Consider the following 18,248-nt stretch of genomic DNA (forward strand, 5'->3'; position numbering starts at 1 on the left):
TCAATTAAATCTGGCTCCTCTGACTCTCTTCCTCCAGGACTCTTTTGAATTTATTTTTCTTTCTTCCTTTTGCCAGGACAACACTTTCCTTTGGAATGGGATTTAGCTGCGATTTATCCTTTCACCTAAAGGGAGGGGAACCTCCAGAAGGGAGAAAAAACTGACTTCTAAGGGGAATGACACTGTGGTAACAGCAAATTCTTGTAAATCATCAACCAATCCATCCTAAGCAGGGACCCATGGAAATTCCACCTCATACAGTGTCAGAGGAAACAGAAAGAGTCTCCCAGTTGTGGGAAGGTTGAGGAAATCCCCATCCTAGCCTCCACTCCCAGAACCTGTTGTTTTATGTCTGAGAAAGGGCCTGAGACTTTGTTGCAGCCATTCCTTGTTTGGGGAAGCGTGTGTGTGTGTGTGTGTGTGTGTGTGTGTGTGTGTGTGTGTGTGTGTGTGTGCTCCCCCTTCCATTACTCCCCTCACCCCCCCAACATACACAAACACATGCCCTGGGATTGTGGGGGGTTTTGGTTGTTTTGTTTTTAGAATAATACACATCTTCCCAAGAAATCCCAGAGCTGGGGACCATCCTGGGAAGAAGTCAGGTGGATTGGAGGGGGTGTGCTTTAGGACATCCAATCTAGAACATGAGAAGCCTGCAGCAGAAGGCCTTGTCGGTCCCTGTGGTCCCTTTAAGAGCCTGCCCGTCCCCCCACCATGTGGCCTGCTGACATCAGAGCAGGAAGTGTTTGAGGAAGTTTAGAGCTGCCCGGCAGGCTGTCTAATCCAGGTCCCCGCACCCTGATGTGGGCAGGGGGTACCCACCCACCTAAATCCCTTCAGGTGGTCCCCACCTCCCTCCAGGGATCTCTGTTCCCTGCCCTGACAAGTGTGGTCTCCCCTTCCCCCCACCACCAGGCAGGTGAGTTAAATCTTCTCCCTCCCCCCCCCCACCCCCCGGAACCCTAAACTGGGGCAGGTGGCTTAAGGTCGAACCAGTCATGCCCTCCCTCTAGTCCCTCTCCTTGGTCACTTCTCTCCTGACTTCTAGGGAGATAATCTTGGAGGTTCCTGTCTAGAGACTTGGGAACCGTTTCTACTGAGTTTGAGCCTTTCCCACAAAGTCTGTTTTGTTTCTGGGTGGTGAGAGTTAAAATCCAGGAGATTTTGGTAAAGCTCAGAGAAAGAACATCTTCTGGTGTGGGTTCCCCCACTGATCCATTGGAAGTGGGTGGTTTGGGGTGGAGCTGAAGAAGAATTCATTCATAGGCTCCCCATACCATATAAAGGCATATGTAATTTCCCAGGAGGTAAGAATTGACTTTCAAAATATTTTCACAGGGGAAAGTGGGAGAAACCAGCCTTTAAATGAAACCTTAGGTGTATTCTTTTAGCGATTGAGGGAAATCTTTGAGTAAGGGAGGTGGGAGAGGTGTAAAAGAATTTGTTAGATCAGAGTTTCTTTTTAAAGAAAAATAAAAATCCACTTTGTCCCTTTTCACTCCTATCCAAAGGTAGGAATTATCTGTCCTGCGTCCTCTCTCGGTGGGGGGGGGGGGGGGGGTCGTCTTGTTTTTCCGACCTCTAATCCTCCTCCTTTGAATTCCCACAGCAATAACTTCTTCAGAATGAGCTGGCCACCTTCTCTTCAGATTCAGACTTGTGGGTCCTGGGAAATGAAAGAGCGGCTTGGAACTGGGGGATTTGGAAATGTCATCCGGTGGCACAATGAGGTAGGACCCCTCTCTAGTCTGGGAAGAGGTGAGGGCATCTCACAATTCAATTCACAAGTGGTGAGATTCATTCTATTTGCTCTAGGTGCCCCCTCTGGCCATTTTCCAAGCATTGACTTGTTCTTGGGTCTGGGTGGTAGGGTGGTTTCACTTAGAGAGTAGTGGCAAGGAGGCAGAAAGAACCTGGATCACAGTAGGTTCCTCAAGTTTGAAGCCTATCTTTCAGAGAAACCTTGGAAATGTTATCTACCAAATCAATCAACTTGCCTTTATTAAACCCTTACTGTGGGTTTAATGGGCAGGAGAAATAAATAAAAAGTGAAAATCCCTGACTTCAAAGAGTTTATAATCTAGTTTAATGCCAAGTGCCTGGATTTCATCATTAAAGAACAAATTAACATCCTAACAAAATCTTATCAAAACCTATTTTCTTAAGGTTGAGGCTCACCTTCCACACCAGAAAGTGCAGCAAGTTCTTCAGCATAAATCCAGGAATCTGGCTGAAATGAAGAGTCACATCACTTGATTATTTGTCTCTGAGGTCCTTGACTGGACTGTCATGCCCCATGGTTACGCAACCCCCAAACGTGAAAGCATACCAGGTCTTCTCAGTTCCAAGTGGACAGGACTCCTGGATGTTTGGAGGAGTCAGGTTGCTCAGAAGAAAGCTCTCATCCTTGGCACAGAATCAGGAGTATAAATCAGCCCAGTACCTGAAAAGACCCATGTGGGCGGGGTGGATTATATCTTAAACTCTCAGATCTAAATGGATGATCACCACCTGAGGTTAACTCCCTCTCCCCAACTTGGTCTAGCTTGAAATACAAACCTTCCTCTTAAACAAAGTAGCCAAATTATTACTACATTATAACATTAAATTCATTAAACATGAAGTGTCTGCCATAGGAAAGGCCCTGAGCTGAAGGCTAGTAGAAAGACTAAGCAATCTCTGCCGCATTCTATTTTAGGGACACAATGTGGACAAGTATAAGTAAATGTAAAATATTTAACCTGAGGTCTTGAAAATGAGTGATAATCTTGTAGAGTGAATAAATAAAACTTACAGGATTCAGACTCTTTGAGGGACCCATAACTCACATTTCTGTAGTATATAGTATGTTCCAGCATACATATCTTCTCACCCAACCCTGTAAAGTAGAGAGTTAGTGATTTATGAAACTCCTGATAAGGAAACATCAAACATCAAACCTGTATTGATTTACACATTAGAGAGTGGTCTGAGACAAGGATGAAGTGACTTGCCCTCTAGTGTCCCATATTCCATTTGCGTAAAAGGTGGGACTTGAATTAGAACTTTTGACTTGGAGGCCTATGCTTTCTCCACTAGGCCATGCTAACTCTCCAGTGTTGTGTTATATTGTCCATTTTACAAATGAAGGGAGGTTTGGCTGTCTTGCCCAAGATCAAATGGCTATATGGTTTTTATATGGCAGTATTCTTGTTGTTCAGTCATTCAGTTGTGTCTGACTCTTTATGACCCCATGGATCATATCACACCAGGGGTGTGCATGGGATTTTCTTGGCAAAGACACTAGAGTGGTTTGTCATTTCATTCTCCAGTGAATTAAGTCAAACAGAGAATAGGATCACACAAGAATAAGTATCTGAGACCAGATTTCATTTCATTCATTTCATTTTCTGACTCTAGGCTCAATGCTTTATCCACTCCCATTGAACTGTCTCTTTATATGGTAGTTCTTGGGCTCAAATCTTGTTTCTCAGGGCTCATTCTCTTGCATCACCCTCCATAATAGGTCCCTTCTCAGTCTAATCAAGGGTAGTAATTCTTACTTTAAAAAAATATTTAAAATGAAGGAAAGGAGGGTAGGAAGGAGAGACAGACAGACAGAAAAGGAACCAGAGAGAGAGAGAGAGGGAGAGAGAGAATTTGCCTGTAAGTGTTCAACTGACTAGCATATTCAGTTTGAAATAATCTCCACCTGCTCTCTCTATGAGTGCCCACACATTACTTAACTCATTCCTTCATAGCCACAAAGGGTATTTTGGTTTTGACCTAACCATGGGCATATAGGCAAAGTCTGTGGGATAGTGAGTGTGTGTGTGTGTGTGTGTGTGTGTGTGTGTCCTGCACATTACTATTAAGTTACTTCTCTATAATACCATTTGCCCACCACACACGCACACTCCAGTTGGCTCTGCTTTCTGGGTGTGCCCTGTTATTCTCAGGCCCCTGTGTGGGTGCCTCAGTAACAAGATTGCATTTTCTTGACTAAAGGCCAGAGCTTAGGGTATAACTTCCAGGGAGGGCACCCTCATTGGAAAGGCTCATACCTGACTCACCATGAGGAAGCTGCCTTTTAGAAGCAGCTCTGTCTTTCCTTTCTCTAGAAGCCAGTCATAAGGATAAGTCTAAGTAGAGCTGGAAAGGAATTAGAAAAGATATAGTCTAGCCTCAAATTATAGATGAAGAAACTGAGGCCCAGGATTTAAACTCTAGGCCTCTGACTTCAACACCTGTGCTCTTTCCATGGACCACACTGCCTGAGACCTGAGAGCTCTATTTAGGGCTGAGAGTCATTGAAAGGTGAGAGGAAGCAGCATGCTCCTGGAGCAAAGCATGTAGGTAGGTGCTTCCAACTGAATCACCTGGAATTTTGAAATAAGCTTTAAGCATTGATGTGGACTAAACCTAAATTTAGTGCAAGAGGTTCAAGTTTTTTTAATTTTATTTAAAATATAAAAGGTATTCATGAACTATAAAATCTAATTATAACTATTTAAGTAATTAAAATTTTAAAATGCATGATACAAGAATTTAAAAGGATATAAAGCACAATTCCCTTTTTGTAGTCAGGAACTGAAGGAAGCAAACCATAGGTAGTTCAAACTTCAGAAAATTATTCTGGTCACTTCCCTGTCCCTGGGTCAGTCCTATTGTGTAGAATTCAAACCACAAGACCTATGATGGATGTGGGACTGAGCCAATGGCAAAGGGATCTGAATGACCAGATAGAAGCAAGTTCAAATTCCAACTACATCCCACTTCTTGGAGATCAGTTTCTAATAGTTTTCTGGGGGGATCTTTCACCATTAAAACAATCTCAAAAAAATAAAAACTAGAAAATGAGAATACAGCAATAAAAATTCAAAACAATATAAGTTGTTATTTTTAAAATTGGGAAAATTCTGTCAGTGACAGTTCCAAAAGACCTTATAGGATAAAATAATAGTGGCCATAAAATAATACTATCTCATAAAATATTATGAGATAAAAAAATGGCCAGGAGGGCGGCTAGGTAGCGTAGTGGATAGAGCACTGGCCCTGGAGCCAGGAGTACCTGAGTTCAAACCCGGCCTCAGACACTTAATAATTATCTAGCTGTGTGGCCTTCAGCAAGCCCCTTAACCCCATTGTCTTGCAAAAAAGAAAACAAAAACCTAAAAAAAATGGCCGGGAGTAAGCACCAGGAACTTAAATTCCACTAAATGAGTAAGATATACAGCTCTGTCACCCCATCACAGGTCTAGAACATCTGAATTAAGACAACTAAGAGAAGCAGATAGATGACTCAGTACACAGAGTGGCAGACCTAGAGTCAAGAAGATCTGAATTCAAATGTGGCCTCAGATACTTACTAGCTGTGTGACCTTGGGAAAGTCATTTGACCCCATTTGCCTCAGTTTCCTCATCTGTAAAATGAGCTAGAGAAGGAAATGACAAATCACTTTAATATCTTTACCCCAAAAAACCCAGAAAGGACTCACAAAAAGTGGGTCAGAACTAAAATGACTGTATAACTACAAGAGAACACACACCTGTTACATGCAGTCTCCCCAAAGGCCTAAGATGAAATTGTGACTCATACATTCAGTGTTCCCAGGGCCCCAATCAAAATTTTGCCTCCTTATGAGCTTCATCAAGGAATAATACCAAATTTGGGCTCTTTAGGAGTAGTTTAAAGTACTCTTCTATGGAGGTTGGATGAAGATGACACCTTTTCAACTAGATTTAAAACCAGACCCCCTTTCTTCCAAGTTAGTAATTCTCCAAGTATTGTCCCAACACCCTTTCAGGGGGTCTGCAAGGTCAAAATGATTTTGGGAGTAATAATAAGGCAGTTTAATTTCTAAAATGGCAAATACCAATTGATAGAATCCATGTAATCAAAACCTCTATGGGATCCTTTGTACATTTATAGTACCTTTACTAAGTAGAACTTAGGGTCTGGAGTCAGAAAGACCCAAAATTAAATTTGGCCTCAGATGCTAATTGTGTGACCTTAGGCAATTCACTTAACTTTCTCCTTTCCCTTTTTCCTCAACTGTAGAATGGGTATAATAATCTCACAAAATTGTGAAGATCAGATGAGATAATGGCTATAAAGCGTTTAGCACATAGGGCCTGCCATGTAGATGCTTAATAAATATTTGTTCTCTTCCCCCTCTGCAAGTCGTCCCAGGTCTTTCAACTTATATAACTTTTAAGATAGGGGAGAATTAAGTTTCTTCATTTTTAAAAATACCCTTATTCCCTAGAGTGTTTTTTTATATAACACTACTATTTCTTTGCTTAGTCTTCCATTCTTTCCCTCTCTCTATGCATCTGATCAGTCACCAGGATCTATTAATTCTATTTCCACAAACTTTTTCTTATCCATCTCCATCTTAATCACTCCTACTAGTTCAGATCCTCATGACTGTTATTCTGGCATATTTAGACAGAAAGGGTCAATTCCTGAAGCCTCCTACATTGACAGAGCTCTTCTTCAAGAACATCTGATTTGGCCCCAGCATGGAGGTACACATCTCTATACCTTGCTGCTAGAGAGGCTGAGGCTGTTGAATTGCTTAAGGAAATTCTGAACTGTAGTAGGCTAAGCTGATTGGGTGTCTTCACTAAGTCTAGCACCAATATGGACTGGAAAGGAGAGGATTTTCAAAAAAATAGAGGGATAAAGAGAATGCCTTATTGCTATCCTCAGTGAGTCAAGACATCAGAGCCAAATGAAGGTCAGAACAGCACCAGAAACTTCAGATCCACCCAATAGAAGCTAAGATGTCAGTTTTGTCCTGCCATGACAGGTCCAGACTATCAGAATTAAAACCACTAAAAATGATTTTTAATAGACCTCTTGCATGCTTCCCATGGTAAGACTTGGCAGAAGTCATTACTGTGCTAATATCAGTGATCTTTGAAACATTAAAGAGATTGGTAGAGGTACTGGAGGACTTTATGGATCATGACCTCCTGCCATTCTGAAGAAGCTCTGGATCTCCTCTTAGAATACTGTTTTTAAATAATTGGAGGAAATGCTAAATTTCAGTTAGAGAGATTAACAAATTAAAAATATTTTCTATTATATTAACATTATAATATGATATATTTTATAAATATAGAAAGTAAATATTTTCTACATTTCATATAAAATTATATAGAATGTATAAATATAAAATAAACATGATATAATTATATGTATATATAACAAATAAATAAAATAACAGGTAAAAGGAATATTCTGTTCAGATTTCTATATCATATTTGAAGAAGAAAGTTGATAAGCTAAAGAGTGTCCTGAGGTAGACAACCAGAATGGTAAAGAGCAATAATGATAATAATGATCATAATAATAATAGCAATAACAATCTATATAATGTTCATTATATTATTAATATGATATGTGATTATACCCAATAATTTACTACCACTGCTATTACTACTACTACTTGCACTAATACTATGACTTGCACTCCTACCATTACTAGTATTGCCGCTACTACTACTATTAGTAAAACTAGCACTGCTATTAATGGTACTACCACTGGTGCTAGGAAAACTACTAGTACTACCACTACAGCTAGTGATACTACTAGTACTACTACACTCCTACTAATACTAGTGCTAATACTACTACTACTATCACTAGTACTGGAATTTATTTAGTACTTTAAGGTACTCTATATTTGTAATCTCATTTGACTCTTAAAACAATCCTGGGAGGTACGTGCTGTTATTATCCCTATTTTGCAGATGAGGAAACTTAGAGACTCCACACAGCTAATAAATATCTGAGACTGGATTTGAACTCATAGCTACCTATAAGTATCAGTTGAAAGAAATGGGTCTATTTAGCTTGAGAAAAAAGCATATTTCAAAGACCTGAAGGGCTGTCCTGAGGAAAAGGGATTATACTCTTTCTTTTTGTCCCAGAAGGTAGGACCAGGAAGAATGGATAGAAGTTTCAGAGGAGCAAATTTAGTCTTGATATTAGGAAAAACTCCCTATATTAATAGAGTTGGCTTAGGGTGGTGGTGAGATGTCTATCTGACATCCCCTGGACCCCTTCCAGCTCTAAGATCCTGAGAACATGAAGCATGATTTCTACCCCCAGGAAGTTAACACACATGTGACAAAGAATAATTAGATGCTCAACTATATGATGCTGATTAGAAATTGGTAAAAACACAGAGAAAAAAATAAGCTGGAGAAATGAGAGATAGCCTGCTAGGGGAATCTGGGATTTGACCTGGACCCTGAAGACTGTATAGAAAATAGCTCCCACATCAGGGAGTACTCCAGTGTCTATTCATCACTTCCTTATCCATTCTGCACAAACTATTCTTTCAGGAAACAGGAGAGCAGATCGCCATCAAACAATGTCGTCAGGAGCTTAGTCTCCGAAATCGAGAGAGGTGGTGCCTTGAAATACAGATCATGAGAAGGTGAGGTTCTGGGGATCCTACCCCATCAAAAGAGGTATCCTGAAGCTTAGGGATAATGGGGACACCATGACCAATAAACAGAAAAAGTAACTCAAATCTATAATGACTGTCCTCAAGTCCTAACCTATGATATAATTGGGAGGCCAGGCGGGAAGGAAAGGAACAGATATGTATTCCATATGCTCCTTTCACTGATACAGGTGAGCAACTCTCTATATATTATAGTTTTATAATTTAAAAAGTTACTTGAAACAAAGTTGTCTTGATTGGTTAAGTGACTTTTGTATGGTCTGTATATATGCCAGAGGCAAGGCTAAAACCCAGGTCTTCCTGACTCAGAGCTGACCATTCATCCCTTGTACAAAAAAAATACTTTGAAATAGTCATTCTTGTTTTCATCTTCCTTGTGTTTCCCTAAAATAAAAGAATTGTCAAGTTGATAGGGCTTTTAGAGATTTTCTAGTCTAACCTGCCAGGAATTTTAGAGATTGTTTAATCTAACCCACCTAGGCAAAAGCATTTTACAGCATCAAGAAGTAATCTATTGTATACATCTTCAGAGATGGAGAACTTAATATGTCATGAGGCAGCTCATTTAAATCTTAGTTTCACCCAATAAGAAATCTTTCTTAATCAAGATGAAAGCTATCTCTGCTTTCCACCATCTACTCTCATTGGTTTGAATTCATCCTCTGGGGATCAAGAAGAATTCGGTTCAATTCAGCAAATATTTAGAGCAAGATTTATTCTTCTTCCACGTGACAAACTTTTATGTGTATGTATGTACACATAGATATATGGATATATGTCTATACAAACATATATATATATATATATATCCATGTGCGTCTATCCATACACATACATATGTCTATATCTATAGCTAAATCTAAATCTATATCTATATACAGAATTCCTTGAATACTGTATCATTGCTCATTAAAATCACATTAAAATTTCGGTAACAGCAATGTCAATAGTACCATAGAGTCTATTGATCATCTCAAAAAGGGTAAAAAGAGATCAAAGCTAGCAATACAAACAGGTCAGGAGGTTTCTCTCAAAGCTAGCTAATACTGTATATAACAACAGCAATATATTCAGATAAAGATAAGACAATGCTAAAGATCACCCCTAATAAAACATTCCCAGAAAGATAGAAGGGGGAAAAAACACATTTATGTGATCTGAATACAAACCAAAAAAAAAAAAAAAAAGACTGCCACCTCTAATCCAGCAACTGAGTTGCATTAAATTCTTCATCATTTCATTAGACGAAAGAATCTCATTATTTATATATTTTCTTCTTTTGTTGGCCTATAAATAGCATCTTTAGGTTTCTAAATATTATTAGGGTTAATTGTATATTTAACCAGAGTCCTTCTTACTATCATGGTAATATTTGCATGCTAGAAACTTTAATAATTGCTTGTTGAATTAAAGGGGAGACAGCTAAAAATAAATTACATTTATAAAGCACTTTAGAGTGTACGTGGACTTTCCTCGCAGTCTGTAATGTAGAACTAGACAGTATATTATTTGTATCATCTACTGTACCACATAGTGCTTTACCAATATTCTCATTTGATCCTCACAACAACCCTAGAGATTATGCTATTAATATTCCCATTTTGACAATGAGGAAACTGAGATAGAGTAGTCATAGAGTTAGTGTCTAAGACTAAATTTGAACTCGTCTTTTTGATTCTAGGTCTAGTGTCCTAACCACTGCACCACCCAGACACTTCTAGATTATGCAGAGGAAGTAATTAAGTAATTAAGAGGACATAATTAAGCCCATCTCCTCTCCCTTCAAATGCAGTGTTCTTTTCCCAGCACCATATTGCCCATGAGAAAGATTTGCTGTCAGATTCAGTGTGGCCACTCTCAAAGCACACTCTTAAGCATCCTTTGTTTAGACATTAATGAGGTGGAGAGTTTGCTTTCTTTGGATTTAGAATCTGGGTACTTTTACCTGGTGAACTCATTCTTCAATGCATGGAACTGCCGAAATATAAAAAATGTAGAATTGCATGATGTGTACTGAATTGGGGAACAGGAGGAATATTCAAGAAAGACAAAGGATCTATGGAAATCTGAAAAAAAATTAAAGAGTAGCAGGCTAAAGGTTGATTGTCAGTTGTGGTCCCAATGCCTATAAACTTTATTTTTCCCCTGGAGACCCCCATTTGATTCCAGGTACAATTGTACTTTTTGGAATGAGGCAGCTGAGATATGGTAAAAAGACATTCAAAAGCAGACATTGAATAAACAATTATTAAATGCCTTCCTAGGTACCAGAATTGTGCTAAGCTCTGAGCTTTAAATAAAGAAAAACTCAAAAGACAGTCCCTGCTCTCCGGAGCTCACAGTCTAATGAGGTCACCTGGTACAATCTCTGGGCAAAAATTCATTCTTAACCATCCTCAAACCACCAACTGGAGACCTTCAGAAAAAGAGACCTCATTTTTCTCTTGAGGTAACTCAGTTCATTTTTGGTTACCTCTAGTTTATATTGATGAAGGCTGCTGGATTCATCTTCATGAGTTCAAATCTAACCTCTGACACTTAGGAGGAGTTGACTAGTAACCTATTTGCCTCAATCTCCTCATCTGGAAAAGGAAATGGCAAACAACTTCAGTATCTTTGCCAAAAAAAAAACAACCCCAAATGGGATCACAGAAAGTCAGAAATGACTGAACAACAACAATAACAACAACCAAAGTTTATATTGATTTAAAATCAGCATCCCTGTAACTTCCTCCTAGAACTTTCATTAGACTGTGATCTTCTTAACAGCTGGAATTGTTTTTGCCTGTCTTTGAATCCCCCTTCATTTACAAAGAAAATAAGCATTGTCAAAATGGGAGTATTAGTAACACCTACCTACCTGTTAGGGTTGTTGTGAGGGTCAACTTTAGATAATATTTATAAAGTGCTATTAAGCCACTTAAACTTCCTGAGACTCAGTTTTCTCACCCGTAAAATAAAAATCATAATATTTGAAACTAGGACCTCTGGCTCCAGGGTTGAGTTCTCTGTTCCCTGGACCATTCTGTGATTCTTTGGTAGAAAGAGAAAAGAAACTTTATGTAAAGGACCTACCATTAATGAAGCAGTAGAGTGGAAAGAGTTCACATACAACTCTAGGTTCACATTCAACTTTACTATTTCTATGACCTTGAACACTTAACCTTTTGAGACTGACTTCTCAACAGTAAAATGAGAGAGTTGCATTAGATTGTATGCTCAGATTCATTTGAGGTCTAATTCTAAAATCTCATGAGGACAATCCATTGGGAGACATATAAATAAATAAAATTCTATTCCTGACCTTAGGGAATTTTATAGTCTAATAGCAAAAATGATGAGATATTGACAGTTTGGAGATAATACATTGACTCTCTCCTCAGACTTAATCATCCCAATGTGGTTGCTGCCCGAGATGTCCCTGAAGGGATGCAGAAGCTGGCACCCAATGACCTTCCCCTGCTAGCTATGGAATATTGTCAGGGTGGAGACCTCCGAAAGGTAAAGTACTTGGGTTAAGGCCTCTAACCCCTTCGGAGAGCCAGGAAGTGGAAGAGATTTGGGACTTCTTTATTTGAGAGGATTTTGAGGAGGACTTTTCAAGTTTTTAAAAATGAGGAAACTGGCAATAGCCAGGATGACTCTACCCTAATTTCTTTAGCTTCTCAAGTATCCAGGACACCACCCAGTTTCCAGTTTGGTGGTGATGCAAGATTGTTCTTGAATATCTTTATCAGAAAGTTGTACAACTAGGATGGGGAAGTCCCCATCCTGCTTCTCAGTTAAGATGAGGACGACCAGCACTGCTGGGTCTGGATTGGAGTCAATGAGTGGAATGCCAGCTTTGTAAATCATAAAAATTGACTTCTTTGTCAATTCATTGGTGCCTCTTCTCTATTTGAGTTTCAGAGTTGTAACCTGGCCATATCAGAAAATTATTTTTTCCACTACAGACCCAAAAAGACCAAAAAGAAGTTTAAAATGTGAGGTAGTAGGGGGAAAAAATTGGAGCAAGAGTCTTCAAAACAGCTGCCCTTTCTGCTTCTGTCCTCCACCATGGACTTACTGTGAGATATCTCTTGGTCTCTTTCTTCTTCTGTGAAAGAGAAAAATTGACATGTCTCCAAACCATTCGAGAGATTGTTGTAAATAAATACAATATGAGACATTCTGAGAGGATAAAAACATTTTGAAAAGTAAAAACTGCTATGAAAGATATTTCCTGTCAATGGTGTTAGCAACATTTCTCTGAACGTAATTTTCCCAATTAGTCCTGAAGTCACTGTAGTCATCTCACTTAAAGCACTGGTATGGACATGAGGATGACAGTGCCCTGCCCTTTGTTTTATTACTACCTCTCTCCATTCAGGAACATCATAGATATTCATCTATTTCGTCAGTTAATCCCTCTAAAACTTTTTTCCTTTTTTGAAAGAAACTTCCCTGTTTAGTTTTATTATCCTAACTCACTTATCCACACATGGGAGGTGGGCACAGGAATGATAGTGTTTGTCAGCAGGATATGAGCATAGTCACTGGTATGATAAGATAGGAGAAAGCCATGGAAAATCAGAGGATCTGATAACACTGGGTATTTGAATTTTTTTCCTTCTATTTTGCTAACCTTTGAAAATGTTCTGAGTATAGACATGATTTTTATAAAGACATTTAAAAAACTGGTTGTTGAGGGTTGGGTTGTTTGACTTTTTTGTGGGGTGGGAGGGTGGGACTGATGGAATAAACAGCATGTGTTTTGGAGTAGTGGATAGGAATGGTATCAGACCATAGGAAATCCTGAAACTGAGCCATAGGAGAGGCTAGACCTAACGTAGTAGACAACAGGAAGAAACTGAGTAAGGGAGGGAGATGGCAAAAATGATACTTCAGAAAGGGTAGTCTTATACTGTTGGACAAGAATAACTGAAAGGAAGAAATATGGAAATAAATAAAAATACAAAGAAGTTAAGATTTGTCTCGCTCACATTAATAATAATAATAGTAGTAGTAGTAATAATAATAATAATAATAATAATAATAATAGCTCATGGGCAGCAAAAGGGTGCCATGGATAGAGATCTGGGTCTGGCATTAGAAAGAGTTGAATTTAAATCCAGCTTCAGGTACTTACTAGCCATTGGACTTCAGGTAACTCACTTAATTCCTTTGCCTTAGTTTCCTCCTCTAGAAAATGGGAATAACTTTAGGACCTACCTCTCATAGTTGCTGTGAGAGTTAAATGAGATAATGTTTATTCCAATGCCTAGTAATAGGAGAGGCTATTTAAATGCTAACTATTATTATTATAGTTATATAATACTTTGAGGTTTACAAGGTACTCTGCCAAAACTATCTCATTTCATACTCACAGCAGTCCTTGGAGATAGATGATATTATTATCACCCATATGATAAATGAAGAAACCAAGGTAAACAGGTTAGTGGTTTGCCTTAGGTCATACAATTAGTAAATGTCTTAAGTCGGGATTTGAATTCAGATCATATTTCATATATATATATATATATATATATATATATATATATATATATATAATTCTAAAACATACTACTGCTCTGATAAGAGTTTACCCAATCAAAAGCATTATTATTCAAGAATGAGTGTGTGACTCACTGCCAGTTTCATGACTCACTGCCCATGGTTGGAGTCACCCCAAGTTCTAAGTGTTGTCATCCCATTTGCAGGTTCAGAAAGTGAGTTTTATCAGTTCACCCGAGATTGATCAAGTTCTAGTTATTCTGCTCACCAGATTCATAAGAGACTATTTGGTAAGCTAATAGACCAAATGGTTAAGGGTATGAGAACCAGTCATTGTCATTTGTCCAGGGTGCTCTTTGGTGAATAAGTTTTTGGAAGAAGCCAACTTAGTCAAACATAGTGGGGAGGGACAGATCTGGTAGAGAAACCCATGCTCTTTTGACCATTTCTGCCTATAGGGATAGTATTATTGGTTGTTCAGAATTATGGCACTCCTTCTGGACACTACTGGAGCCATACTGATACCAAATGATACTATGTATAACTCTTTTTTTCATTGTCCTTTATCAGTGGCCAAGAATACCACACTTCCCTATGACATACCTCCAAGATCCCAACTTATCTTCTATTAATTTCATTTAAATTGATGCCTTCCCTTCAGGGTGGTACCCTGGAGTGCCTCACTGAGAATGATGAACTATCTCATGGGGTCATAAATTTAGCTCCAGAAATGAATTTAGAGGTCATCTAGTCCAGTGCCCTCATTTTAAAAGTAAAGAAATTAAAGCCTGGAAGGGTAAAAACGACTTGCCAAACAAGGTCAAAAAAGACCACACAGGTTATAAATGACAGAGCTGACATTCAGACTTTGGACCCAGGCCTCTCTAGTTCTTTGCTCCAAGTTCAATCTTAGTAATATAGACTTAGAAAGGGAAGGAACCTTGGAAGCAAACTAGCCTCTTATTACTAGATTGTAAGTCATCTGTTTTATCCACTTTTATTGTGGATTGCTCTTAAAGGTGTGACTGTAGGATCACAGATTTAGACCTAAAAGTTAAGAGTTTAACCCACTTCCTGTTACAGATAAAGTAACTGAGGACCAAAGATGGTAAGGGACTTGCCCAGGGTCATACAAGAAATAATAGTAACCAAACTAAGATTCAAACTGAAATCATCTGACTCTTGATGCACCATATTGTCTCCCAGGGTGAGGAGACCTTTGTAGATGGCCACTCATAATTCATTTTGATTCTGATTACCTTCAGTACCAGAGAATGATCTCTTTGCAGCTTATTCTCATATTCTGGGAATAGCAGGGGATCCTGTTTGTTTATCAAATGAAGTAATATTTGTGAAACACTTATGCCAGTACCTTGTTGCCTAATAGGCAATTAATAGATGCTGCTTTGCTTCCCTTTTCACTAACATCTGTGTGGGTAAAGGGGTAGGCAGAAGCCAGAACTGTCTGATCTTTCCTTCCTCTGGCGGGAACTTGTGAAAGCATTCCCTGATCTATGAGTGATCTATCCTTCTTTTATGGCTTGCTAATGAGTCAGCTTATAATGTGCAAACAAAATCCAAAAATCTCATATCCAAACCCTGCCCCCAGCAAAAAAACTCAATCCAAATCAAACTCTTTATCCCTGAACATAGAGAGACAAGACTGGCTGACAAGTAAGCAAATGAAAATGCCTGAATTAATCTGTACAAATATTTATTAGCTCCATTCTAAATAATTGCACTAAAATATTAATAAAACCATACAATAAAAAATCAAATGAGATCATATTGATAAAGCATTCTTGTTCCCTTCCCCTTCAAACTAAACCTCAACTCAGATAGTAAGAGATAAACTATTTTGGCCCAGAGAGGTAACTTCACAGAATTCACATAGTTAGTAAATAACAGGGACTGATTCTAAATCTATTGCTCTTTCCTCAGCAGCATTGTCTCTCACATTTACACAACACTTTCAAATTTATTTAAAAAAAATATCTTCTTAATGTTGTTATCCTTATTTAACAGATGAGGAAACTGAGTCATGGAAAATTTAAGTGAATTGCTCAGTGTCATAAGGCTAGTATGATTTGAATTCAGCTCTTCTGACTCTAAGACCAGTGTTCTCCCATAGTTGTCTGCATGTAAGGAGGCCTGCACCCCTGACTCCCAGTGACTTCAGCTCCTCCATGAGGATAGGATGAATATAGGCTAACTTTCAATGGATATTTTTCATCCTGGCCAATCTAAGAGACTCTTAGAAAACGTGATCCATTGCACAAGTTAGAAACTGGCCTGCCTCCTTCAGACTCAGCATACATAGCAGGGAAGGTCCAGGAGTAGTTCTAGGTTCATCTTTGACTGTAGCTTCCAGGTCTGGCTTCCCTCAGAATCCCAGGTAGGTAGTGTGACTGAATACGGGGAGATGGGAGCTCTCCAAAGTGTCACTGGAAGGGAACAGAGAGAAGTCATCCCTTGTCTGGGGCCATCCATCATGTGAAACTTCTTTGGTGTGGGTCCTCTGCTCTGGGGCATATTGTGACCCCTCTGTAATTTAGAGTAATTTACAGGGTAAAGTTCCTATAGTCACATAACTTATAACACCACACAAATAATAGAAATAGAGACTGGACCAGTCACTTCATTGATATGGGAGAAACTCCCTTTTCCAATTTAGACTGATATAATCTCTGAAATTTATAGTTTTAAAAGAGATGCCCAGAGCAGGAGATGGAAAACTAGAAACCTCAGCCAAATTGTCTTTGGACAATCCTCAGGCAGTTGTCTTTTGTTTGTTGACCCCAGGCCTAGAGCACTGAGAGATTATGTGTGACTTGTCCAGATTCATACTACCTGCCAGACACTGTTAAGTGATGGGGAGAGAAAGAAAGGAGCTCACTGTTTAATGAGGGGAGATAACTTACACAGAACTATATGCAAACAAGCTAAATTATAGATAATCAACAAAAGAAGGCTCTAGAATAAGAGGGATTGGGGAAAAAATTCTTGCAGAAGTTTTATCTGGGATTTAAAGGAAGCCCTAGTTGAATAGAGTCCCTGGTCAAGAGTCAGGAAGACTCAAATTCTTGAATTAAAATCCAACCTCAGACACTAGCTTTCTGACCCTGGACGAGACACTTAATTCTATTTACCTTAATTTCCTTATCTGTAAAATAAGCTGGAGAAGGGAAGGCAAATCAATACAGTATCTTTGCCCAGAAATTCAGGAATAGGGTCAGAAAGAGGCATACATTGAAAAATGACATTGTAGAATTATCCACTTCTTGGTTTGCAGCCCTTTACATAATTATCTCTCATTTATTCCTTATAGCTACCCTATGAGGTGGGTCTTAATATCATCTCAATTTTACATATGAGGAAATTGAGGCAAAGAAATTTAATGATCAGCTGAGGACCATACAACTAGTATCTTTTTTAAAAACATTTTTTGAAAGACAGTGGGGTTAAGTGACTTGCCCAAGGTTCACAACTAAATATTAAATAGCTGATACTGGATTTGGACTCGGGTCCCTGACTTCAGGGAAAATGCTCTATCCACTGAGCCACCTAGCTGTCCCCCATACAGCTAATATCTTGAGGCAGATTTTGAACCAGATCTTTCTGAATCCCTATCCAGTTTTCTATTTACTTTATTACACTATACCTCTCTAACAATAAATGTGGTTTTTAGAAGTTCCAACTCCAAGTCCAGTGCTCCAGGTGATGCAATGTATAGAACCCTGGGCCTGGAGTCTGGAAAATCTGAGTTCAAATTCAGCCTCCAACACTTATTATCTGTATGATCCTGGGCAAGTCATTTAATCTATTTGCCTCACTTTCTTCCTCTGTAATTGAGGATAACAACAGTACCTACTTCTCAGGTTTTTTTATAAATACAGCAAGGTAATAATTGTAAACAGCTTAGTTAGCTATGTAAGCATATGCTATTTAAATGGCTGTTTTCTTCCCCCACATCCAGATTTAAAGCCATTGAAGGACTGAGCTGATTAAAAATGGCTTCATTTTCATTTATGTCTACCTTGGCTAGGTTTTGGGGGTGGAAGGGAATTAAAACTCACTCTCCAAAATGTATTCTCTTTTGATGGAAGACATAGACATAAGCTCTTATATAGAAGCATATAATCCAAAGATGCGACCATCCCTGGGGATATGTGAAGCCTGAGCATTTTGTATTCTACAATTGTCCTATGTTCCTTAACTTAAAGACTTTATCCAGCTTTGTAGTCAAGTTGGAATAAATATAAAGGGCAGTCTTGAAAAGGGCAGGAAGAAGAA

The 18,248-nt window shown here is 38.8% G+C and overlaps 1 protein-coding gene across 3 annotated transcripts in view; it reads left to right on the top strand.

Moving 5' to 3' along the window:
• Positions 1–744: 744 nt before the first annotated feature.
• The window catches only part of IKBKB (inhibitor of nuclear factor kappa B kinase subunit beta), an 88,533-nt gene continuing 71,029 nt past the window's right edge, over positions 745–18,248 (top strand). For all 3 annotated transcript variants that reach the window (XM_074209028.1, XM_074209027.1, XM_074209026.1), the window contains exons 1-4: positions 745–919; positions 1,610–1,730; positions 8,338–8,432; positions 11,846–11,963. In XM_074209028.1, the coding sequence (XP_074065129.1) occupies positions 1,626–1,730; positions 8,338–8,432; positions 11,846–11,963 (318 nt within the window). In that variant the 5' untranslated portion in view covers positions 745–919; positions 1,610–1,625. The remainder of the gene's footprint in view (positions 920–1,609; positions 1,731–8,337; positions 8,433–11,845; positions 11,964–18,248) is intronic.

The sequence above is a fragment of the Macrotis lagotis genome, chromosome 1 (genome assembly GCF_037893015.1).
Source record: "Macrotis lagotis isolate mMagLag1 chromosome 1, bilby.v1.9.chrom.fasta, whole genome shotgun sequence".
NCBI lineage: Eukaryota > Metazoa > Chordata > Mammalia > Peramelemorphia > Peramelidae > Macrotis > Macrotis lagotis.